We start from the raw sequence: 26,210 nt of genomic DNA, 5'->3' as shown, positions 1-26,210 counted from the left end.
GACGTTGGCAAAACACAGACGCGGCACTTACGGCAGCTCATTTTGTTTCCAAAGCTTAATCAGATCTGAGGTTATGCCCGCATCCAAGAGCAGTCTGTTCACCAGCTCCACATTACCTAGGGGGCAAAATAGAAAGTCAGCATGTTATCTTTCAGTGCCAAATTTGTGTGTCTGCTGACGTGTCAGAAATTGCTGAGGGTGTGTTGAAATGTTCCGTCTTTTATCTGTGAGACATCAGATTTTGTAAAAATAAAAATAAGAATGATCTTAGCCGGTGTGGGTTCATTCTACGTACTCTTTTATTTACACACGTCACCGTAAACATAACCTTTCACCACGGAAATCGAATCAATTAGCGTTTGAGTCCAAGTGACAACTGGTCAAAAGTTGATAAATTTCCCTAAACACAGACTTGAGATATCATGTTCAAGAAGCCAAAGTCACGTTTGGTGAGGCCACTGTGATCTGGATCTTGGACCGTTGACCACCAAAATCCACTCAGTTCATCTGTGAGTCCAGCCAAACAAATGTGAAAGAATTCCCTGGAGGTGTTCTGGAAATGTTGCGTTCATAAGACCCAGCACGTGATTCGTAAGGTCACAGCAACCTGACATTTGACCCATAAAATTCCAATGACTTCATTTGAACATTTGAATTTAATTTAAAGAAATTCCCATAAGCTTTAAATGATATATGGCTACATTGTCAAGCCCCTACAAGGTCCAAATGCAAAGTTGCAATAACACGGTTGAGCAAATCTGAGAGGTGATTGTTTTTGGGAAAGAAGGTAAAAGATGACACCTCACTATGAAATTTGAATTTCATAGAAAGCTATAAATCAAATGTTATTTGATGCCACCAAGGTGTAGGCCGGTGGGTTGATACAGGTGTGACCAAACTGCATTCCGAGACGTCCGACACGACCACATGACGAACGAAACGGAGCGATAAAAAGCCGCTCGCCCACTTTGGGCCGCGCCGGCCTCTTTGAACACTCGGACGATCCGCTCCAGTCCATTAGGGTTGAGGCTCGTCGATACACCTCCACCACCTCCTCCAACATTTATGACACACCACACACATCAGAGAAAACAGCTGGTGTAACACTTTATCCCGCACCCCTACACCTCCACCCCCTTTGTGCAGTGGTTTTCATTAGGGATCTTTTATTGAAGGCAGCCCAGGAATTCCTAATGTACTTCAACTTCTTCGCCACTGCAGTGGCTTTAACCAAGTAAAGCGTGTAACGATACTCGAGCTGCCAAAAGTCCACCGGGGCCAGACTCCTCTCTCTCTCTCTCTCTCTCTCTCTCTCTCTCTCTCTCTCTCTCTCTCTCTCTCTCTCTCTCTCTCTCTCTCTCTCTCTCTCTGCACTCCCTGTGGACTCCATTAAACTCGCAGCTAATAACGGTGAGAGTAATATTTCAATTGGGTGAAAAGTTTTATTGCAGTGATCATGTCGAGTGTGTGTTTGAAGTGAGTTCCTAAATCCGAACCATCAAATTATGCTAGGGGACACAATAAAGGGACTTTTATAAATATCTGGGGACCTATTGTATTAGTAGGCAGAAATATGGGGGTGATGCACATCTATGAGTTTAGGCAAGAAAATGCCAAGGATGTTAATGCGTTGGTCAGATGCTTGGGAGAAGGTCCACCGGCCTGATTTGTGTTTTATTGCTCCGCTCGCCGTCTTGGCTTGACGTGTCCTGCTCTTTCTCACAAACACACAGTAATTGGATGAGGTCGAGCGGCTGTAGGCGGGGTGTGGAAGGAATATTGCTGGTGAATATTGTGTGTGTGTGTGTGTGTGTGTGTGTGTGTGTGTGTGTGTGTGTGTGTGTGTGTGTGTGTGTGTGTGTGTGTGTGTGCGTGTCACATCTAAGCCGCCGTACCTCACACATGTGCACCGAGGCGTGTGATGGTCAGACTTTTAGAGTTAGCGTCAAATGGGTAACACGAACTCAGGGGCTCCACATTACAAAGCTTTGCCTGCTCATGCACACCAAACCATCCAGCCAGACCTGTATTTCACTGGGAAGGGAGACCTCTGGGAATAGGTTTGGGGTTTGGCGCTCTTCCATTAAATGCTCAGTGCACACCTTAATGCCAAGCCAGATGGTTGAAGCTCATTCACATATACATACAACACCAAATACCGTAAAGTCTGTAGTGAGAATGATGTCTTATTGCTGCAGATCCAGTGTAAAAGCTTTTTATTCTCAATGAAAATGTCACAGTTGACGGCGGCGGGAGTTTTTCAAGGTGAAGAACTGCTCTTCAATACTCACACATGGGGTTGTTTGGAGTCTTTGTGTCGATGTAGTTGTTGAACTCCATCAGGAACTCCGTGTTGTTTGTGTTCTTGTCGGGTGGTTTTAAATCCTTACAGTACATCCTGCGGGGTGGGGGGGGGGGAGAAAGGAGCCTCTGTGCTGCGTCATAACGTTACGAAATCATTCAGAAAATCTAAACCAAATAAACGACACGTCAACTCACCTCGGAGCGATGAACGTGTAGCCATATTCATCAAACTTGTCGGCGAGCAGGCTCTCAGAAACTGGTGAAAGGGACAAAATATTATGAGTTCCCGTCCTCACACAGGTCAGAATCCGACAGTTTAATATTACGGTGAAAGAGGGATTGTATACAGAGGAGATCGGGAATATTTAACAACGCACAAAAAAAAGAACAACTGAAAATGAGCCGAACAAATATCAGGGGCCATGGATCCATGAATTTAACACCACGTTCCTCCTTCTTGTCCTAAGATTAAGATATTTAGCCACAAAGCCAAAATATGAAAATGATAAACCACCAAACTAATAAAATGGACAAATCAAAGCTAAAATTGAGCCCATTTCTACTCTTTCTGGGTAAAGGACCTACAAGGCTCGAGAACAAGAGGAGGGAGATGAAAGTAAAGGAGGAAAAACATAAAATACTTGCCATTTTTCCCTGGAGTGGAAAAAATCCCAGCAGAGAGAAAGTGAGCGAACGAGAGAATCATCCCCCGGGGGAGGTTAAAGACGAGAGGGGAAAAGAGAGAGGGGAGGGGGAGAGAAAGAAGGACAGGGTAAAACCACAGGGGTCAAAGGTGACACAATATTTTATTCACAGAGCGACTCCAGAATAGAAATATTGCATTCCAAACAGAAGACCTTTGGATGGAAATGGAGTCGGTGCCGAATGGAGAACAGACAGAGCGGCTTACGATGTGGTCACACGTGTTCAACGTGACGATGTAGACGTGTTCTTAGCGGTGGTATTAGCATTCTTCTTGTAATTCAGCGATGTCTTTCGCATCAGAATGAACTGACGGGGATTAACCGCGGCTCATAACCCTGACGTTTCTTTGACATTCTCCAAAGCACATTGTGTCGACAGTTGATTATACAGTACAGCAGCATTTCTCATGACGACATGGGGCTACCCCCTTGTCCTCTTCGGTGGCCATGATTGGGAAATAATTGCACCCATGTGGTTTTGCTTTGATATCTGGCCCCCCGACTTATTAATCCAACGCGGCATCTCATAATGATGGATCGCAGGGAGATTTAGGGAGTGACGGCTGCATGCATTTTCTGTGCTCTCGCATGCCTCTTTGCACCGATGATGACATTCCTGCCAGATCTTTTTTGGAGTTTTTTTTTTTCCTCCGCGAACGACTGAGTCAGGGAAATATCTAAGACATGCAGCTACGTCCAACAATCCGTCCAAGCTGTGAACGGGTTCCAGCAGGAATCAATCTCACAAATAGAAACATGCAAGACAAGAACCCGGAGCGGCTTAAATGCATGACAAATAAGAAAATGGAGAAAGTGGAGCATTGGAGGTTTTTAAAACTGACATTTATATTCCCTCTCTGGAAAAGTAGAAAACAGACACGAGTCATTGCTGCGGTTTTCAGACAAACCACAAGAGCTTAGCCGTGTTTTGTGGAGATTGAGATGTCGATGCCAACAAACAAGATGGAGATGATGACACAGCACACAGGAGGACAGGCAGAGGAGATGACGGTTAGTGAATTAGGCTGGACCCTGTCTTTTATTTAACAGGCCTGTGAAACTCAAAGTGAGTCAAAGTAAATAAATAAATGAGTAAATAAAACAAAGAAAAAAAGCCTCAGATTCTGGGAGCAGACCCGCAGCTTTCTCCTTTATGGCTTCAACTTTAAACAACACAAACATCCTGTCCTCATTTCTTCCCTCTGCAGGAGTGGATCAGTGCCAAAACCACATCTGAGGGCCATTTGAACAGGTGGGGGTTAAACACATACGTGCACACGCAGACATTCACACCCTGTCTGCAACGCGCTGTGTGGGCACGCATCGCATGCGAAGCGCTGCTTCTAAGAGCAGACGCCGATTCGGGATAACAGAATTGTCATTAGAAGCCATTTAATGAGGAAAACAGGCAAATAAAACAAAGATGCTTCTGTGTCTTGCGAGTGTTTGATGAAGCAGGTCAGACGTGAAGTAACGTCCAACGTCTGCAGGTAGTTTGAGAGTTAGGAGACGGCGACAGGGGGGTTAGGAGGTAAAGCACAAGAGGAGGATACTTGCCCAAAAATGCTGCAGGGGGTCCGACACACCAGGGATGGTCAAGAGTTGAGGAGGGAGGAGGGGAAAAAAGGATGAGGAGAGGAAAAACAGGGAGTTGGAAAAGAGAGCAGGAGAGGAAAGAAGGTTTGATGACTTCAACTTTAAGTTGAGGTCATCAAACAGTGGAAGATGCACCGGGTGTTTCAGGTCGTCTAGGGTGAGCTGTGTGGGTGTGTATCTGAGGACAGGGAAACTGTTTACACCGTCACATTGTGGGATGATCTTAGCTTAACTTGTTTCGGTTGTGGTTACACACTGAGGTGGTTAAGGTTGTGATGAGAGTAGGTTTTCCATGGAGATCACGTAGATCATTAAAGAGTTCTCTTCAGGAATATAAACAACTTTGTGTGCAAGCATCTGTTTTTCTACAAAGATCATGAAATGTCATCGTATGTGTACAAATGTATGGCATCAACTATACATTAAGTTTTAGATTAAACGGCGATTCAAATGATGCATTTTGTCACCCCAATTGGATCGGGTGTAAATTTCGTTGGCGTTGGTGCGTTCGAGGACGCTGCAACGTTTTTTAAACTTTACTGTAAAACAATAACCGCATCTGGTCTGCAGCCAGCACCAAGCACCGACAAACATCGTTTTCTAAAACTTGTCCCTGCTCCCAACTCGCAATTAATGAGACTCCTCCAGGAAAAATAGAGGTGGTGAAACCTTGACGGTGATGGATTACGCCGTCAGGAAAGCTTTAAGTCCCTGCCAACTGATTTTCTACAGTTATTTGGAATAGGAGCCGTTGACAGCTGCATAAAAGGTGGGACGTTCGCCTTTGACACGTACGAAATGCAATGTTAAGTTAATACAAAACATGGGAAACTATAAGTAAACTATATAAACCGTAAGGAAGACAGACTCTAACCAGGGATGGCTCCATATTAACCACACACACACACAATAAAACCGTCCTTTGAGTAACACTATGACAATGACATCTTTTACTAGCGGGAACAGACAGACCCTCAAAAGAGACATGACAGCGCGACACATCTGGAGCCTCTGATCCAATATGTATTCATTCAATAGAACTGAGCACGGACACACACATAGATACCCACTTGTAGACACACACACTGACACACACTTGGCTGTAAATGAATTGATGAGTCCTATATGTGTGAAAGGCGACACTGGAGCCGCTCGTCCCGCTGTCTGGCGTCAAAAACTTTGAACGGCACCACAACTGAGGGTGTGTGTCACCGTGGCGACACAAGGGGCGAGGGCATGCTGTACGTGGGTGTGTATGTATATGTATATATGTGTGTGTGTGTGTGTGTGTGTGTGTGTGTGTGTGGGAGGGGGTTGCTGTAAATGATGGATAGGAACCATAAGCGGAGAATTTCTCAGCCTCACACGGAGAGCGGACACTGGACAACATTAACATCACTTTACACCCAACACTGCAGAATATTATTACTATAATGCCACAAGGGATTTGAACTGATTTACGGGGGAACTTACATTTAGCCTGGGTGATTGTGTCACCGATCGTGGCCCGGATGTAATGCATACTGTACTCGGGGAGGACCAGGGCCAGGCTGAGGGACGCAAGAAAGACACAAACATCTCATACAGAAGAATTGTCGTAACAGAGTTTACTTATGCACGGAACTTTTCATGTCTTTTTATTATTCATGTGTTGGTTTTGAGAGAAACTTTGCGGCTGAATGCTTTCACCATCCAGTGCAGTTTCAGTCTGCATAAATGTTTTCTTAAGATTCCCAGAAGGTCACCGTGACCTTATGACCACTGACATCGAATCACTTCATCTTTGAGTCCAAGTTACAACTGATCAAATGTTCCCTTGAATGTTCCTGAGATATCAAATAAAAACAAATAAAAAACATGTTTTGTGAGGCCACCGTGACCTTGACCCTTGACCTTTGGCTGCCAAGATCAAATCCAATTTCAAGTGAATGTTTGTCCCAAATTCAAATGGATTCCCTGGAGGCATTCCGGAGATATTACTTTCACAAGGCAAAAAACAATGTGCTTGTGCGGCCACCGTGACCTTGACCTTTGACCTGTGGCAAACATAATCTAATCAGCTCATCGCTGAGTCCAAGTCAATGTTTGTACGAAATTTGAAGAAATAGCCTGAAGGCGTTCTTCAGATATTGCGTTCACGAGAATGTGGCAGACGTACGAACTGACGGATGGAAAACACTAAAAATAAATATAATAAATAATAAGTATGAAGCCTCCGGCCACTGGCTGTCGCTGGCCAAGTCTTAGTCCCAATGAGATTAATTTACTATTATAAATATATTGATTTATATTTGCCAAGTGAGTCAAACTAAGGCCTCTGCAGTTCCTCTTACAAGTTAAGAAATATCACTTCCTGAAACATATTCAAAATATGATATTTACCTGTAATCTGTTCCCTTCACTGGTGCGTAGCTGTAAGTCCTGTGGTTCTGGTCGATGTAACGCTGTGAGGGAAACACTTTGATCAGCACACGTGTACATTTGTACACAGACGTACTTATTACTGTTATGATCATTGTAAAATCACCTCGTCTTGGGATTTCACCAGTGTAGCCATCGTGTAATCCCCTTTTTGTGCGTCAATCATTTTTTTCCGCATCTGTTGAACAATAAAAAAAAAAATTCAACGTATTATGAGGAGAAACTACAGTGATGTCGATTCTGACACAGGTTCATAGAAAATTCTAATATTTTCCAAACCTCCACTTTCATCTCGTTCTCTATCTCTGCGTCCAGGAAGTCCAGCGTTACAGGTTCATGGAACTTGGCAGTCTGCACGGAAAAACAAAACCAGGAACAATTAATCAACTAGGAAGAAATTAATCCATAAGACGTTCAATAACTCACAATCTGTGGCCTTGTAGTACAAAGGATGAAAACTGAGCAATAAACCTGCAGTTAATGATGTGTTTCCAAAAACACACTGATGTTATGCAACCTCCAAGAGGGAACAGGTTGTGGATCTGACTGTTTGGTAACTCGGACTTCTGCATGTTGTAATCATCTGTGAGCGAAGGTCAATGGGAAACATGTTGCCACATCCTCATCCCGGGGCCATATGATGGAGATTTTTGTCAAAGAGAGGAAGAGAAACTGACATCATATCTGCAGGTTCGGCAGAATAACGCAACAAGCAGCGTAAAGACAACAACATCCTGTTGCTGAAAAACAAAGATACTGAATCTGAGCGGGATGTTAAAACCTCAATAGGCTGCAAGAGACTTCAAAGTTAAAGGAAACGGAGATGCTTCTCTGTTTTTGTGTGTTATATGTTTTTTGGTGAATGTACAAGTTCTGCAAAGTTAAAAAGCCCAACCCTGCTCCTGAACGCCTCGTCAGTATTCTTTAAATACCCATAACTCACCACAATGATGATGTCACATTTAAATACTGCGTACCTAGCGGCGAGTCTGACACGCTGCCCGACAAAGCAGGTAAAACGGGAGCAGAGGGCAACACTTCCGACAAGTGCTGGAATAAAGCTGACCAATCACAACAGAGTGGACCAACTGGCCAATCAGAGCACACTGGGATTTATCAGGCGACCTGGTGTTTCAGACAGAGGCTGAAACGAGGAGCTGCAGCAATGGACAGTCTGAGGAAAGTGATGTTTTCATTACATAAGCCCATGTAGAGCTTTTCAACTAACAACAAATTAAAGTTATGAACCTGAATATGAGCAGAATATTTCTCTTTTAATGTTCAGCAAATGGCTTAAAGCAACTTAATGATATTGTTCTAATCTTTGGTGCAACACCCGTTGCTGTTAAATGTTCAAAAGGCCGAAAAGTTGTAAAAAAAAAAAAAAAATGGTTGAGAGATGTGTCCTACCAGCGGCTGGAGATTAGGGTGGAGCAGCACGTATCCGTTGGGGTCGATGGCAAAGTAGTAACCATTCGGTCCAAACTACAGGAGAAAGGGAAGAAAGAAAGACAGCGGTGAAATGACAGGAAGAACCCATGAACTCTACCGACAGGCAGGTTTCTGCAGTGTGTGCTCTTACCGTGAACCGAGGCGTGAGTCTCTTGATGTCCTCCAGCGAGACATCAATAGCCATAACCCCCAGGATGAGCTGGTTCTGTGATTTCTGAGAAGACACCATGGTGAAAGAGAGAGAGAAAGAAAGTCTGAGTGTAAGACCCACGTAGGAGTCCTGTTGTTCTTTCTCTATGAATCAAGTCCCTCTGTGCATTCTGAACAATTTCAAGGAAATTTCAATAAAAATCTGGTGAGTCTCATTCCCAAAAGCCCGAGGAGACGCCATGACTCACTGACGAGGCATTTCCAGCCTTGCTTTCAACCGTAGCGGAGGTAGTCAGAGGTAGTAGACATGTAAACTCATCTTGAAGCACTTAGCTACCGGATCATTCGCGTCTCTGATCTGCAGGTTTGATCTCATTTTGATTTCTGCTTTATGACACCCCAGATTCTCTTCCTGTGGAGGAAGCGTGTGGGAGACCAACAGAGGACGAGCCACAAGAAAGCAGCGGATGAAAGCGGAGGATGAGACGATAATTGGGAACAATATGGCGCGTCAGGCAGACTCAAAGCGCCCCGTGGGGTTGAAGCGTATGTCAGGAAATGTAGTCGGTAGATCTATAGTGACAGTGGAGCTCACACCTCCAACAACAGTTCCCTTCAATTCAATCAAACTGCGCCAAATCGCACTTGTAGGCATCAGTCATCTTAAAACGTCTGACTTTTTTCATGAAGAACCATAAATTTATCCTGAAAAATTGGTGAAAGTGTCCAAAAAAAAAATCTTCCCGGACCCATTTCGTAGTTTTTGCATAATCTTGCTTATACACAAAAAAAAGTCACCAGCAGGGGTAAAAACATGACCTTTCCTTGGCAAAGGTTAAGATAGATTAAAAGGAAGATGAGCAAATGAATAAAAAAACTATCAAACAAAGAATAAAATACAAAAAAAGTTGTAATTTACAATAAATGTATCGTTAAAAGTTGGCTGTTAAATACCTTCGAGCCTGTGTTGGTCTTGTTGAAGACAGGCAGAGTTCCAGTGATCACCAGGCCGAGCTCCTGCAGGATCAAACACACAACACATTCATGAATACAGAGGATTTTCTCATGGCATAAATCCACAGAATCCTCGATGATAGAAATAAAACTCTGTAAACCACAGATCCCCGCGAGTGTCACCGGGTCATTTGAAAAACCAAAAAACAGCTCCGTCTTGGAAATAGGATCTTTTCTTTAACAGAAGGCAGAGACGTTTTCTGGTGCTGACGAGGTCGACGCCGATCCCAAACGTTGACAGCGTCTTATCAGCAAACTGATGACAACAACCGAGCCGCTTGGCTGCGTTCGCCCCGAATGCCTCCTTATCTACGACGTCCTCTTAAAAAAGTAAATCATGACTGGGGCTTAAGAGCAACAAAAAAAATGGCTTCGCGCAGCAGTTTTTTTGATGGGGGGGGGGGAAGTTAATCAGTGCTTTCGCAAACACAACGGGGAACAGAGTTGAAGTTGAGTTTACCAGGATGGCAAACGGCGAATAACAGAACGAGACTTATCTGAAGTCCTTCATCTGACGGAGAACAGATTCGGGGAAAACGGATTCTTTTACATTTCAAAACCTCCGTATATCTGCTGTGAATACATGTAACGCACCAGCGCGTCCAGGTACACGTTGGTCCACTGAACCTGCTTGGCCCTCCGGTCAGCCTTCACCATGGGTCTGCCCAGAACATCCAGGTACTCCTGCACAATACAAAGACCCTGGAGTTTTAGTTTCCTGCACGACAGCCACTCAACCACAAGAGGGCACAAGACACACGTGCTCCAGTGAGACAGAATTAAAATGTGAAAGGAAAGTGCAGCAGCAGCAGCTCATGGTTCATTAGAGAAGTGTATTTGTTTTACCTGTGTGTTGATCCTAATGGCTCCTATAGAGGGAATCTCGTAGTAATAACCTGAGGAGAGAAATACGTTTGTTTTAACCTCCAACATGAAAATACAGCACGAGGTTCATTTAAATCAGATCACGTTTAGCAAGAGGCCATTAATGCAGCATTTTAATGTAGCGCAAAGGCAGAATTAGTTTACTGTGAAAACACTGGGCCATTTAGTTAAGAATAAGGTGTAGATACAGGACGACTAAAACAAACTCAGGGAATTTAAAGGGATCTTCTATAGCAGCGTTAGAGAATTAACAAAAATCATTTGTAGGCCCACTGAACAGCACCTGACTGGATTTTGATTTAGCATCACGGAGAAAAGGTTCTGATGAGGTTCTGGGTCGAGAATCAAGGGTGACAGAACCTCTGGAACAGTTCACCTGAACTTTTAAATCATCTCTCAATACTTCTACTTACCAAATGGCTATTAAACGATTGTTTTAGCTATTTACTTATTTTCCTTTGTGCTATTTACTTTAAAATTGTGATGTATTATTATTATATTAGCTGTGCTTGATTTAAATGTTAATGTATTATTTTTGCTTTCTGTCTTTGATATTCTGTTTGCTTCTTCTTATTTTCTATAAAACAAGTTTATTATTCTCTTTGACCTTTGTACTGTGTTAAAAATCAGAAAAACTACTAAATAAAAAATCAAGTAAAGTATAATAGTAATGATAAAATGTACTTTTTAAAAAAACTTATATTCATCCAGCAGAAGATGTATGTGTTTAAGTGGAGCTCTAATGGCCCCTCCTACCTTTATTAGCACAGGCCATCCACTGTATTGGTCCTTTGTCATAGTTGTGTTGACCGACTGAAAACGTGAAGATTCGAACCTGTGAGATGTAAAAGAATCAATTAGTAAAAAACCTGATAACGATGAAAAGAAAAGACTCTTCTCTCCCCCCTCTGTGGACAACGTGTGTTTAAAGTCCTACCGCTTGCTTTGGATTGTATTTCTTAAATATCTCCTCCGCCCTTTCCTCTCCTCCGTCAGTGAAGAGCATGATGATCTTGTTGCAGTTCGCCCTCGACACGTTCAGCTGAGGGAAATAAATGAACATGTTTGACTTCACATGAAAACAACACAATCTTCTGTTGCAGGAACAGGATGAAGGAAGTGGCTGCAAAAACAAATTCAGGCCCAAAATCCACTGAGCCAAGAAACTGCAATGTCCAAAACAACCAGAAGAGGTCGACACACACTCACTCTTCATGAGAGTTGTAGATGTGTGTGTGTGTGTGTGTGTCCAATGTTCCATCATTATTTTCATAATTGAATTAAAATGATGAATTACATGAACATCAGACTGTTAAGTAGATTTCAGAAAAAGTAGATAAGATGGTTATGTTTCCGCACATTTCAAGGGACATCGCTGGAAAATAATTATTAAATCAAACAGATTGACAGCGAAATCCTCTACGTTTCCACCCCCCAATCTGCAGACCACACACACTCCCACTCCCGTATGTCGCACACAGACGCTGCAGAAGTACCCCCCCCCCGCACGCCGACACCTTACCTGCGCCAGCTGCTCGAAGGCCAGCTCGAAGCCGCCCTTGTAGTTGGTGATACCCTTGGCGATGATGTTCTGCACGGCTTCCTTCAGCATCATCTTGTTGCGGACGTTGGCCTGCACCAGGTTCTGGAAGCACGCCGCATGCGAGGCCTTTTCGTTGAACTGGAGGGAAGAGGGAAGGAGGGATGACGGGAAGTGGCGGGAAGGCAACCTGCACATATTTTCCTCTTAAATATGTGGCCTGGGTTTCCCTTCGCTGCAGAATCATGCAGTGTCCCTTGAACGTGCAGAATGTACTTTGAATCAGATATTTACAGAGAGTTTATAGGATCCCTTTAAAAAGGTAATTGCAAAGTAAACAGGCTGATTTAATAAGGCTTTATCTCGTTGACCTTGCTGTCGAAACAATTTGTTCACGTGTTAATGAAATCAGTGTTAATCAAATCTGCACAGACCGAAGGGATCTATAGGAGCAGAAGGAAGGATTGACAGGAGAGAAGGTAGGGATGTGAAAACAGTGGCATAAGGAGGTGAAGAAGAAACACAAAGAGATCTGTTATGGTGGGATTAAAATATTAATGTAACAGGTGTCTTTAGATGAGTATTGTTCATGTGGAGGGACAGATGGACACTCCCAGTCACCTGATAACAAACCAATCGTTTACTGGTGCAAGAAGAAATGTTCCAAAGATCAGAGCCCGACCGATATGGATTTTTTAAGTTTTCATATCAGTCTATAAGAGGCAAACATGAACGCTAATACCGAGAAGTATATTTTGTGAGATTCACACAAAATCCAGGATCAGCAATCAAAAGACAGAATCCAACAGAACTTGTTCCCGGGAGCTTTTTCCTCTCTTTCTCCTCAGGTTTGTGTTTGAGCAGCAAAACGAAGCCGCAGCTCACAATGTCGGTTTCCAACTGTTCAACATGTTGGCGGAAGTTTTCAGGGCAAATAACTGCCAAGACATTCGTCCTCTAAACAGAAGCACGCCCACACACACACACTAATATAAACAACAGCGAGCGCGAGCTTCATCTAGCGTCACCTAACACATAACTTAAAATACCACACAGAATTAAAACCTCAATACAACAGCATACTGTATGTGGGCATGTGTATATAAACACATTCGCCTATATAAATACACAAACACACAGTATATATGTATATATAGGCCTACATATATACACAGATATATATTCATATATATGTATTGCATATACAAAAATACATAAACACAAATATACATATATACACATATGTATTGCGGAAGGGAGCATCTTTAAGATCTGATATAAATTGAAACTAAAGTCTAGTTAAAACCTTGTAAAAGTGTTAAACTACATTCATCTATAAATCTATTCTCTCTCAAAACACACAAAAACTGTATTTCTTATTTTTGAGTGAGTGAATAAGTCAGAACCACATCTCCACGCACACACTCATCCGGGCTGTGAGCAGACTTAGTGCCTTTAATTAAACGATTTTATTATGAAAGACCAAAGCTTCAAAATGCTCCTGGATACAAAACTGAACTGGATTCCATCAATATCCTTATTACGCTGCCGCCTGATTTCGTTTTCTTCAAAAGCCCTTTCACTTAGCTGATTTGAAAGCTCCAAACAAAAACATAAACCACTGCTTTATTAAGGGAAGTGAAAGGAAATGTAATTAATGGTGAGTTTGGAAAGCAAAGTGAAAACCTAATTTATGCTCCCGGCCTTCGGAGGGGGAAGCGGAAGAAGGACGAGGAGGAGGCGAGCGAGGATCAAGGAGATTTGAGTCACGTCCAAGTAACACGATGCATCCTGTGCCCAAAACATCCAATTCAAGCTTGTGATGTCACAGAAGTGGGACTTTTTACATGTGGTCTCCATTATGAGATGAAAATAAGTAGAAAGCACGACAGTGAAAAAGAAGATTGTAAAATAGTCACACAGCAGAATAAAGTAATAATTTGGGGGAAGCGTCTGTTTTTCTCGCAGAGTGAGATAAGAAGATTGACACCACTCTCATATGTTTTCATTAAAAATTCATATGCAGCCGAAGCCAGGAGACATTCAGCCGGGTTCAGTCGAGAAACAGGAGTAAACAGTGAAGTAAAAAAAAATATTCCTCCTACTTTACTTGCCCCTCTAAAGCTCAGGGAAAATACTGAACTATTTGCTTCACGTATTTTCAGACATGTGGGATGTGGGCTTCAGGGTTGAGACTTAAATATTCAAAAATTAAATATGATATTATTAAATAACCAAATACTAATACAATACTTTTTCATTCTTCAAAAACTTCCTAAATTTGACATGTTCCACTCAGCCACAAGGGGCAGTGTTGTTGTTCAAGTGTATTTATCAGAGGAAAATGGTGAATGAGACAAACTGAGGGGGCAACATGTGTTATGAGTGGAGCTCCTCACTTTTCACTCCGAATCCCATCCAGTGTGATTCCTGCAACTACTCATAAATCCTCCCAGTCGGGGGGAATAACCACTGTGACCACTGGAAGCCGTGTTAGTTTTTCTTCCCGGCATTAAGATCACTGGGAAGCAGGAACCACGCCTCATCGTTGCGCGGCTTCAGATGAAGATGGATGAACATTTCCACAATCCCCGTGTCAGGATCCAATCCTTTGATGCCTGAGAGTCCCACTGAATTTCAAATGGGCCCTAACAGGGGATTCGCCATTACATGCCACTGATTCAACGTGTGGGTCACGAAGCAGCGCACGTTCATTCGTCAAACTTATCTCGTGGCGCTCCAGGGTCCGCGTCACGTGTTCGCTCTATTAGCCACACATACTGGAATACAGCTCAGATGCTCTTGGGATATTTCCCATGGTACATAAACACACATATACTGTACACATATAACCAAACTGACACACTCTGAGTCAGACAAATGAGTATGCATCCACACACACATACAGCCACAGTATAGATTCATCCATGTGTGCCGCGTTAAGTCACTCAAAAGGTCACGTCCGCGTTTAAACCAATGACTCAAACCGCAGGAGTTAACGCTGCCACAAATAGTCCACACGTCAACATCCAGCAACACGTGCACCTGGACATCTCACAGGAATCTTCTGGAAGTGACAGAAAGTCGGGAATTTCTGAAATTAAATTCACGCCACGTTTGTTTCTGTGTGCAAACTCACAGAGACCACGTTCACGTAGTCGTCGTCAGACAGGGTCTCCAGCATCTTGTTCACGGACGTTCGGATGAGTTTGAGGGTGAGACCTGAAACGCTGCCGCTTCTGAAATTTAAGAATTAAAAAGGATGATATGAGTTTTACAACATAAAACATTATCAGAGTATACATTTAAAGGTTCAGTGTGAAGAGTTTAGTGACATCTAGTGGTGAAGTTGCATGGAGCAGATGACTCTAAAAAGGTCTAAAATACATTAAGTTCAGCACATTTACATTAATTTTTGAATATATTAAATTTGACATAGATTTCATTTGTATGGATTTTTTGTACAAAAGATAAACTCTCCTTTCCCAGTGTTTGAATGAGAAATGGGAAATTTTCCAAATTCCAAATTGATCTAAACTGCTACTGCGACTTATCGCTGGCGGATTCTCTATGGAAATCTAAACTGTAACTGGACTGTAAATGATGAAGTTGCCCGATACACAGATGTGAGTGTCGCAGTCGCACCCAGCGGCGTGGGGCTAGTCAGAGAGTTGGCGTCAGGGCCATGTCTGGCACAAAATAAAATAAAATCTGACTGTAATCGATGAATCACGAAGTCGTCACTCACGCATCCACCAAGATCAGCATGTCCTTGGGTGACGCCGCCCCCTGAATGTACCTGGTGAGTAACAACAGACACACACACACACACACAGGTCGAGGACACTGAGAACAATGAAAATGTACAAGTGGCGAACACACGTACCACAGACACACAGACTCTTATTGAATATTGAAACAAGCAAATCTCACAAAGACTTAGCACATTGAATTGTTTCTTTAATAAACAAACAGCTTGTCAGGGCCAAGAGGCTTTGGAGACGAAATTTAATAACATGGTTAAAAGAGAATTTGTGGCTTCGCGCCAGATTTTAATCATTTCTGGGAGATTAATGAATCTTTTGTTCGGTTACTTTCTGATCTGCCGTGTGTGTGTGTGTGTGTGTTCAGATGGTCTGACGCGTTTGTGCAACATGTAAATATATATAAAATGAAAATCACACAGGTAAACTCAATGAGCCGTGTGTGTGTGTCCTTGACAAACAGGAGAATAATGACCGACAGTCAAATAGACGAGAGACGGCGAATCATAAACCAGCGTCTGCACTCACCACGGTCGCCTGCGCACATCGTACAGGTCGATCTTACTGGCCGAGTTGCTCAGGTCCATCCAAGGAGATGCTGGGATTTGACAGAAGGATGAAAGGGGAAAATTCTGTTTATTTCTCATTAAGGTTTAATATGTGAGCAAGTAGCCAAGTCTTATTGTGTCTCATCATTTTTCTTATGTCCTAATACAGCGATTCTTATCCTAGCAGACATCTCGTGTGTTTAATCTGTACAAAAACAGCAAAATGTGCTTTTATGAAGTGTTATTAGTAAATGAAACTGCTTAGCAACCAGCAGCCATGTTGTCCCAAAGACTTTAACATGTTCCGCATGTTTTCCAGGAAGTGATTCATGACTGACTGTCGTCGTTCTCAGGCCAAAGTCACAGGAAAGACAGAGTCAGCCAACAGCAACACAGTGTCTAACCACGAGTCTGCTTGATTTTGGATGCATCCGTCAGCGACATGTTGAAATGGCCCTTTGGTGTCCCAATCACTGACCACATAAAAAAAGGTCAGCAGGCCGACGGAGAAAGCCCATTGGCTGCCGGGCCGCTCACCTGGGAAGTAGCGGGCCAATCCGGTGGCAGAACCAAACACCTGCCAGAGGAGCGAGGGATCCTCCTCTTTGTTTTTCCGGAAAACATCCTCCAGGGCTTCTGTCCAGTTCAGCTCGTTCAATATGATGGTGGCTGCAACACACACACACACATACACACACAAACAAACACACAGACACACACACACAGAGAAAGATTAAATGAGTCATATTTGTCCTGAAGTACAAAATAATAAAGATCAGACAAACACAAAATGTCGAGGCTTTTCAAAAACCATTTGCTCTGAAAAAAAAAAACAATTCTGAAGGAGGAGAAACCAAGGAAATTACTAACACACCCACACACAACAACACACACACACACACACACACACACACACACACACACACACACACACACACACACACACACACACACACACACACACACACACACACACACACACACACACACACACACACACACACACACACACACACATCCTGTATAAGGCTGTTGACACTGACAGCTGAGAGGAAGCCTCCTCACAGATATTGAAGCGGACGCCAATCTACTGTGATCAGATATTTCCATTTCTTTTAGTGCTTTTCACTCCACAAACCACACACACAGAAATCTGCAGCGGCGGAAAGTGAGCAGAAGTGAGGAGAGGAGGCACAGGGGAGAGAGGGATGGTAGAAGCAGAGTGATTGAATTTGATATTTCTGGAATAAGACAAAATCTTCTTCCGGGTACTCAGGGGATGGGGGAAGTGCAATAAATTTGTTTATTTACCTGTTTGTCTGCAGGAGCTCTCAGTGGCTTAATTCTCCCAACAGTCAAGTTTGATCCAAAAAGGCAGCTCTCCGCCTGGGAGAGTGGGCTGCATGTCAAACTAAAGCTCTGCATGACTCACACTCGTTTATATTGTGTGTGTGTGTGTTTGCAAAAGCACTAAAGCAACATGAACAGAAAAAAGAAACATCAGGGTGAAGGAGGGGACATCCAGGAAATCTGGATCTCACGATAAGTTAGCGAGAAGCTCCCGTAACCCGGTGAGAGAATTACTGACAACTCAGCAAGAAGAGGTGAGAGGGAGAGAGAAGAGATTTGATTTAACTTTGACTGATGCATTGGCCTGAAAAACCACACACGCCATTAGTTTTGAGCTGTAAATCAATCAGAACACACACAGGAGTCACATTTATACCATGGAGGTCTTGAATATAAATCAAATTCAAAAGAAATCGAGGGGGTTTCGTCTAAATATCCATGTTTTAAACAGAAAGTGACGTTGTTAACCCCAGTGTGGCTCAGGGGGTTGAGCGGGTCATCCACTTACTTAAGCAAAGATGGTTTGATCCCTATAGCTCCTTTAGCCCGTGTGCCCAAGGGTCCTTTATCACGTGTGAAGGATGTGTGGTGGAACAGCGCTGCATATGAAAGTGCTGCGTGAATGTGACTCGTATTGTTTGAGTGGTTGTTCAGACCAGCAGAGTGCAATATAAAAGCAGTCCATTTCCCACTGTGTGCTTTGGCACAGCAGAGCTCTGACCTAGATGCTGACGACAGAGCGTCAACACGCTGATGTTTAGCAACTGGTTTCTGGTCGTCAACCAAAACACTGGACAAAGACCCTGAGGGGGGGGGTGGGGGATTTTAACCTCATTAAATAGCAAAATCAAATACTCAAGTAGTTCGTTTAATAGAAAACAGAAATGTAGCACTAGGCAAAAAGTAAGAGGATCATCAAACTCATTTGGATGTAAAGTATCATCAAGACTATGAATATCCTCGTGCCGATCCATCTAATATAGGTTTACACACGCTGCTATATTATACTGTACAAGTATAGTTCAGCACAAGCGTATACTTTCAATTAATTTTGGGACATTAAGAGTAAAATGTGCAGCCAAAAACACTTTTAAAAAAAATCTTTCTAACATTTCGTTTAGCCTATTTACGGCAAAGAGATTAGACTAACAACATAAATATAACTTTACAACATTTTGAAAACTTTTTAACGATATACAGGCAAAGAAAACACAACATAATAATTTGGATAACACTTACGTACGGCGCAAGTACTCTGGAGTTATGATGTCACTTTTTACCACTACAGAACGAACCAGTACCACTGAACTAGAAAAATATCATGTGTGGTGCGACCAACTGTGGTGCGACCACTGCAGAGTGTTTTACATGATAGATATATGTCCTAGATTGGGAGTTTTGGGCCTTTTTTAAATTCAATTAATGATTTATATACATAAAGTACTTTATTTTAGTATTATTTGGAAAATATTTCTATGCAATTAGAGTATTTTTTTCTAATATTTCAGAAACAACGTTTATGTTTAATTTTTGTACAATATCATGAATGACTTTATATTATTGAGAAATTGTAAAAAAAAATGTAAGCATATTAAGGAAATTAATTCATTTTAAGATAAATTACGGTCACACCACGACATTTTTTAAGGCCACGGCCAATTCATCTAGATGAAAAAACACTAAAATCTAATAATTTGAAATTTTTACATGATTTTATGTGTTCACAACATTCCTAATGTTTGAATAATTATAATAGATATTCTTTTTTTTTGTATTTTAAAATTGGCCTGTTGAAAATCCTTATACGTCATTGACCCATATGTAGGTACTGTACAACAACAATTTAGGATCTTATTTTAATACCAGGTACCTATTCTATTATTACAGGATATATGTATATGAGCTGTACTCTCAGAGATACTTTACATTGTAGTGAATATTTACCTACTCTTATGACGTTGTATAAGGTGAACAGGGATCACCGGCCTACTACGATAAATGTACCAGGAAGAAAACCACAGCGTACTCTTTAAACAAAGTAAACAAAGTAAATGCTGAGTCATAAAACCTGAACTGTCTGAACCTTCCTCTTCGTTTCCTCTGCTCACCGTCCTGTACCTCTCCCTCTGGCTGCACCCCCCCCGTCCTCTCCCCACTTTAGCCTGGCTCTATTTCCATGCTTCTGCAGGATAAAGAGAGGGTTTAGGGCAAGGCTTTAAATGGCTCCCCCGTGGTACTGCCGAGCAAAGCGTGTCCCAATGATAAGTGGAGACAATTTGTTCAGGCCTGATCTCCCCCTGCTCCCCGAGGATGGCCCTTAATGGATTAGTCCTGCTGGTTTTCTGTGACATCAGTGGCAACAAGTCTCAGGGTAACCGGAGTGCGTACAGGAAGCTGTGGTGTTTTCTGGTACTGAACTGTAAACTAACAAGGGCAGAGGAGAAATTACATGTTTGATTTGCAATTGATTTGAAGTCAAGACGTAGACGTGATGAGGAAGGAGACAGAATAGATGACGGAGCCTGAGCGTGTGTGTCCTTACTTCCTGCACGTTTTTATGTGTTTCCTTCGTGTAAAATTGACAAACGCATTATAGCCTCCCACAGGAATTTGGATGCGCGCACACACACACACACACACACACACACACACACACACACACACACACACACACACACACACACACACACACACACACACACACACACACACACACACACACACACACACACACAAATGGGCAGGTCAGGCTCCGCTGATGAGCCCTTGGCAACAATAGCGAATGCGCGGCAGTGTCAGCCCTCTCCGCCACATACTGGAACAAATCACGGTTTCAGTGTAAACAGATCCATCTCCGTGAAGATGCAGCTGCCGCTGCCGACTCGAGGTCACCGTGATGAGAGGAAGAAGTGAGAATAAAGCATCACCACGGCAACACATGCTCTGGTCAGCTCTGCTCGTCAGGCAGGGCAGCGTGTCCTGAGGGATATTTGTTAAAGGGGAGAGAGGGCTTGTGTGTGTCTTTAGACTTAATGCAGAGCAACAAACATGAATATTACCGATGTCTCAAAGAAAACTGGATCTGAGTAAAAGTTGTTGTTTCCTCCCGTTTTGAGTGCAAAGTAAAAAAGCCCCAAATCCCTCGTCCCCCCCGGAGAAAACACGGATCCTTTGTGCAAATTGGCACCAAGCAAGACTCTGGTTAGACCTATACCCATTTGAGATTTGAATTGTATTTGCATGTCAAAATCGAACAAATAACTGAGTGAGTACTACAATATCATTGTTTCACAGAAAATATAATTAGGAAAAGACACCAGCAATCGCAGCCTTATACATCAAACTATTCCAATACCACATGGTTAACAAGAAAAGACATGGGAGATAAAAATAAAATGAATGATTCATGGGAGGGGAAGGGATGAGGGGAATGAATATGGAAGAGAAGATGCTAAATATTCCCTGTGAGGCATGTAGATGCTTTCAAAAACAAATCAAACAGGATTCTGGCAGTGACTGATGAGGGTGACGGCGGTGGGCGGAGGTGAGGGAGAGGAGGGAGAGGAGGGAGAGGAGGGAGAGCTGTGCCAAGCGATGCCCCGTGGTGGAACCTGTCATCGGCTTGCTGGCGGCAGAAAGTGCCTGCGCATTGGAAAGTAATTACACGGTGGGGGCTGAAGTGGCGAGAGCCTGCAATCATCGTATCAGAAGGGGCCCCTCTACTCGATGATACTCCGCCACTCGCGACCGACTGTGACGTGAGCGTGAACACGTCCTCGCTTAACTTGCAACACGTCCAGCGCATCGAGTAAATCATCTTTCCACCAGCAAACACATCTTTTTTTCTTAACTGTCAAAAGGGATTCGTGAACACAAAGGACAACACACAAGCAATTGTTAATTAGAGCAACTACGGACGCCATCTCGCACTGGTGACGCCGATACACGCTCGACCAATCCCGAGGCAGTCTTAGCTGTCAATCATGACATTTCCCCTCATTTCTATAACAACAAATAACTCATTAGAACCAAACTTATTGAAAAATGAATAGTTGCACATTAGAGTGTGGATACCACAGCGATTTAAAAATAATAATTGGGTTTGGTCACATTGGCTGGGCTACGTAGGCAGAAAATCGTGGCCTGAATCTACCGAAAATTACAGAAACCATCTCTGGGGGAGGAAATTTGTGTGAAACTCGATTTTTAAGTTTGTGCCCATGTCCCATCTGCTAACAAGGAGGAGACATGATTTTGACCTATGCTGCAACTAGCCACTAGAGGGCGGTAAAGCTGCTTTGGCTTCACTTTTGTCGTCGATATGCATCTAGTAACTCATTGTTCACCATTAAGAGCCACAACAAACGACCGGATTTCCCAGAGTCGACACTTCCAGTTAAAACACAATCAAGATCGTCACATCCTCGTTACTGTGCCCCACCTCCTTTATCTCTCTAAGTGCCACTTCTGGTTTGTGCTATCGACGTGAAATTACATCACGTCACACAAGCATCAACACGCAACTCCTGAAATCCTGCCAGAAGACAAATGGTCACGTTATACTGAACCAAACAAGACGGGACCGGTTTGCTTTGCTAATTTATACAGAAAAAGAAATAAGAAACTGAGAAAAAGTAACAAATGTGACACAGGGGACAACGAGACCTCTAAACTGCAGAGAGCGCTGGAGGTGTTTGAACTTTACGGTTGACTTGAGCTGAGCTGTCACTCCAGGACATTAGATGTTTCACTGTTTCACTGTGTCTGCTGTTTTCAGACATTTTTTAAAGTTCATATTTCCTCCCATTACGTCATGTTAACATTCTGGGTTTTCAGTCCAGTGGGATGGACTCGATCCAACGTTATCTCATTGGCCCTAATGCAGGAAGACGAGGAGTTTAAAAACGAAGGAAGGGAAGGAAATGTGAAAATAAATAATAGATCACATTTCAATTCCAGTGCTGAAATGTGAGTGGATGGTAATGTGTTCCTCTATGAGTGTGGTTATAACAAATGTGTGTGAAAACCACCCGAGGTGACATGAAGATGTAGAGAAACGTCACACACTCATAAGAGCCATGGCAGGAGGAGTGTGTATGTTTGTGTGTTTGTGTGTGTGTGCGTTTGTGTATACATATAAGAAGATGAGAAAAGGTATTTTTGGTCATTTAGGTTTGAGATCAATAGCAAAGACTCGCACAAAACACATAAACACATTGATCATAAAGTCGCAAAATGAAGACGACTGATTTATTGAATGTCTGATATGAGCCTTTCACAGACATATAGTTAATGTATTTATTCATTAATAATCTCTCTTATGGTGTTTAATCTTTATTTCTGTGCCATTATCAGACGAGCAAAGTAAGAATTTCATTTTCATTGCATATGACAATAGAGAATCTTGATTCTTGATAAAAGTTGTGCATTCATGTTTACATTTTACGTAAAGAAAAGTATGTTCAGCTCATAGAGTTTATGGTTAAACTACAAAATATCAAGCCTTAATTACATTTCTTCGTCATAACGGTTTGATAACGACAACTTTGCAATCATTGCTAATTTTATATATATCAGTAAAGGAAAATTTTTACTATCTGTATCAGCCTCAGCCCCAAGAATCAATGTCAGTCAGAAGTTTCCACTTGAAAAATATTGGTTATTCATTACTTGGAAAGAATTAATCAGTGCAGTGAGTGACAGCGCTAGAAATATGTATTTTCTACGAAGGATAAACCGGATTACAAGAAAGAAACTTTCTCTGGGAACTTTGTGGCATGGAGGCGAATCCCAACGCAAATCCCAATCAGCTGATTAGAATCATCCTGGGACGGCAGCCAACTTGTCACAAGGACACAGGTCGCAGACGTAATGGTGGTGATGGGGGAGAGGAGGGAAGAGGAGGGGAGGATGTGGAGAGATGGAGATGAAGATACCTCAGAGTTTGGCAGCCAGCGTTGTAAATGAAATGGGACGTGTGTCAAGTGGCACAAGAGTGCAAAAAGGGAGGAGAAAATCAATTTGTACGCTGTGAGCTTTGCCATCGGGGGCCGCGACTTCGACACGCTCTCACACACACACAGTGTCACAGTATCTGGGAACGTCACAGTGTGTGCGTGTCTCGGGCTGACAGGTGCCACACGGCGTTGATGCAAACGGGCATCAGACGAGCCTCGGATCTCCTGCCAGGGCCGCGGCGCTCTCCGCTCATCTCCTCGTATCGTATCCACGCCAATCTGCCTAATGAGCGAGAAGGCACGCATATGCAGCCGTGAGATCCATATACAGTACAGTAGGTGTGTGTGATGTGACACACACACACACACACTCTGACAACACAAGTGTTTCTATGTCCCTGAAACACATTCACACACACACTCGGAAATCATCTCCTCTGTGCATGCACGCACACACACACAAACAGGATAATGAATCTCGGTCTGACCACCCACACTGGATCAGCGGGGAGAATAGATTCCAATCAGCAGGACTAATGCGGGGGAGAAAGACAGTGGCACATTTGTCTCCATGCACCCCACTACTAATACGCTTAATAAAGTGGAGCGAGGGATGAGGGGAGGACAGGACGGAGATTGGGGTTAAGAGACGTAGAGGAGGAAGAGGAGAGCGAGGATGGTGGAGAGGAATGAAAAAAGAGCAAAAGAGGAAAGGAACTTAAAAAAAAAACAGAGGGAGGAGAAGGACGTGGCGGCGAAGAAAGTCGACCCCCCCGATGAAAGAGGAAGAGGAGGATGACACGTCTCTCCTTGAGAATCAGTAAAAGCCACAAGGACGCCCGTCTTGTCTAGACAAAGTGTCCCCTAATCAAGTTACCAGTCCTCCCTCCGTACAACAAGACAGAACACCAGGGCGTGTCTAAGTGTGTGTGTGTGTGTGTGTGTGTGTGTGTGTGTGTGTCTCCTTCTAATGCACACTCACTCACACTCGAATACACATTGCCATGGCAACGCTGGCCAGCCGGAGTGGCATCAATGTGGCAGCCCATCCTGGAGACAGAGAGAGGGAGAGAGAGGAAGAAACGAAGAGAGACAGAGACAGAGACAGAGAAAGGAAGAGAGAGAGAGGGGGCAACACCTGCCCAGCTTCACTACTGTGTTACCTCCACCCAGACCCCACCCACTTTACTAAGTGATGGAGGAGGTCCAACAGACACAGTCACAGCACAGAAGAATTGTATGTGGTTTATTTAACACCCTGTTCTCCCCAATATCAAAAAGCTAAATTAATATGAGCGAGACAGAACGACCGAGCAACAGACAGAGCAACAGACAGTACAACCGAACTAACGAACTAACGAAAGAAAGAAAGAAAGAAAGAAAGAGAAAGAAAGAGAAAGAAAGAGAAAGAAAGTGTATATATAGTCAGAGAAAGTGAGACACAGTCACTGATGAACTTCTCTGGTAATGTTCCTCGCTTCCAGCTCATTATAGCTGCTGCTTGTAAAAATAACTGAGTGCATTTGGCAACGAGCAGAACGTGTCACAGTCAGAGGCTCCAGTCGCTCTGCACATCCAGAGTCCGACTGCACTGACTCACTCACTGTATAAAGGCATTAGAGTCACGTGACCCAGGCCACCGCATTTAGCGGAGCCACTGTCACGGCCATTAGACAAATTGATATTGAATGCTCAATCAAAGCCAAGGCGGCCATTAGCTGATGCCGTACGCCTGCGTGTGAAGGGAAGTTTGATGCCTGCTTCGTTTGTGAGGAGTCAAACAGAAAGGGTCACATGTGGAATGATCATTTAAACTATTTGAACAAAGCATTTTTACTACAGCCTGAAAAATATGGATGTTTGATGGCTGATATTAGTCAGTGAAAAAATTCTGACACTGATTTATTGTGCATTATTCATATTTGAATAAAAATAAAACCTAGAACTATTCCTAAGATTCTCAAAGTCTTATGACTGAGAAGTGTAACTGAGGCTTAACATTTTACAGTTTAACCAGAAACCTTATTATATATAACTTTAAATTAAAATAAATCACAAATACAACCAAATATATTGAACTTGAATTAAGAAAATAAACTAGAAAAAGTACTACAAAGTTATTTTTTTTAACATAAAAAGATGCACATTGTTTCTGCAATAAACAGTTTTCAGTAATTTCTAATTTAATAGTCATATATTCGTCTGTCTCATTACAAATTTCCCTTCATGCTATTAGTAATTTCTTCAAGCGAGTCTGCATCTTGTTATTGCTAACCCTCTTTTCCACCATACTTAGTGTGTGTGTGTGTGTGTGTGTGTGCGAGTATGCATGGAAGGACATGACCTGCGCTGCATGTTTTATGCGAGTGCGTATCAAGACATGACTGCATCCTTTCATGCCTTGCACCGTGCTCCTCAGTGTCCTAGAATAAGAGGCTCAGAACCCTGAGGGAGTGTGTCTGTGTGTTTGTGCATGTGTGCATGTGTGTGTGTGTGTGTGTGTGGGTAAGTATGTTCTGCTCCTG

General features: G+C 42.9%; 1 protein-coding gene across 1 annotated transcript in view; it reads right to left on the bottom strand.

Annotated features, from left to right (window-relative positions):
* cacna2d1a (calcium channel, voltage-dependent, alpha 2/delta subunit 1a) overlaps positions 1-26,210 on the bottom strand; it is an 86,351-nt gene that overhangs the window by 20,023 nt on the left and 40,118 nt on the right. Inside the window, exons 7-27 of the mRNA XM_035148136.2 lie at positions 16,916-17,047; positions 16,359-16,428; positions 15,815-15,865; positions 15,206-15,305; positions 12,049-12,207; positions 11,464-11,568; positions 11,283-11,361; positions 10,488-10,537; positions 10,236-10,325; positions 9,582-9,644; positions 8,608-8,691; positions 8,436-8,510; positions 7,305-7,376; positions 7,132-7,203; positions 6,987-7,048; positions 6,078-6,154; positions 4,566-4,574; positions 2,950-2,958; positions 2,500-2,560; positions 2,292-2,398; positions 32-116 (exon numbers count right to left, since the gene is read on the bottom strand). Coding sequence (XP_035004027.1) covers positions 32-116; positions 2,292-2,398; positions 2,500-2,560; positions 2,950-2,958; positions 4,566-4,574; positions 6,078-6,154; positions 6,987-7,048; positions 7,132-7,203; positions 7,305-7,376; positions 8,436-8,510; positions 8,608-8,691; positions 9,582-9,644; positions 10,236-10,325; positions 10,488-10,537; positions 11,283-11,361; positions 11,464-11,568; positions 12,049-12,207; positions 15,206-15,305; positions 15,815-15,865; positions 16,359-16,428; positions 16,916-17,047 — 1,612 coding nt within the window. The remainder of the gene's footprint in view (positions 1-31; positions 117-2,291; positions 2,399-2,499; positions 2,561-2,949; positions 2,959-4,565; positions 4,575-6,077; positions 6,155-6,986; positions 7,049-7,131; positions 7,204-7,304; positions 7,377-8,435; positions 8,511-8,607; positions 8,692-9,581; positions 9,645-10,235; positions 10,326-10,487; positions 10,538-11,282; positions 11,362-11,463; positions 11,569-12,048; positions 12,208-15,205; positions 15,306-15,814; positions 15,866-16,358; positions 16,429-16,915; positions 17,048-26,210) is intronic.

This window comes from Hippoglossus stenolepis, chromosome 22 (assembly GCF_022539355.2).
Source record: "Hippoglossus stenolepis isolate QCI-W04-F060 chromosome 22, HSTE1.2, whole genome shotgun sequence".
NCBI classification, from domain to species: Eukaryota; Metazoa; Chordata; class Actinopteri; order Pleuronectiformes; family Pleuronectidae; genus Hippoglossus; species Hippoglossus stenolepis.
The sequence above is the reverse complement of the archived record's forward strand: the minus strand, read 5'-3'. Positions and strand labels throughout refer to the sequence as shown.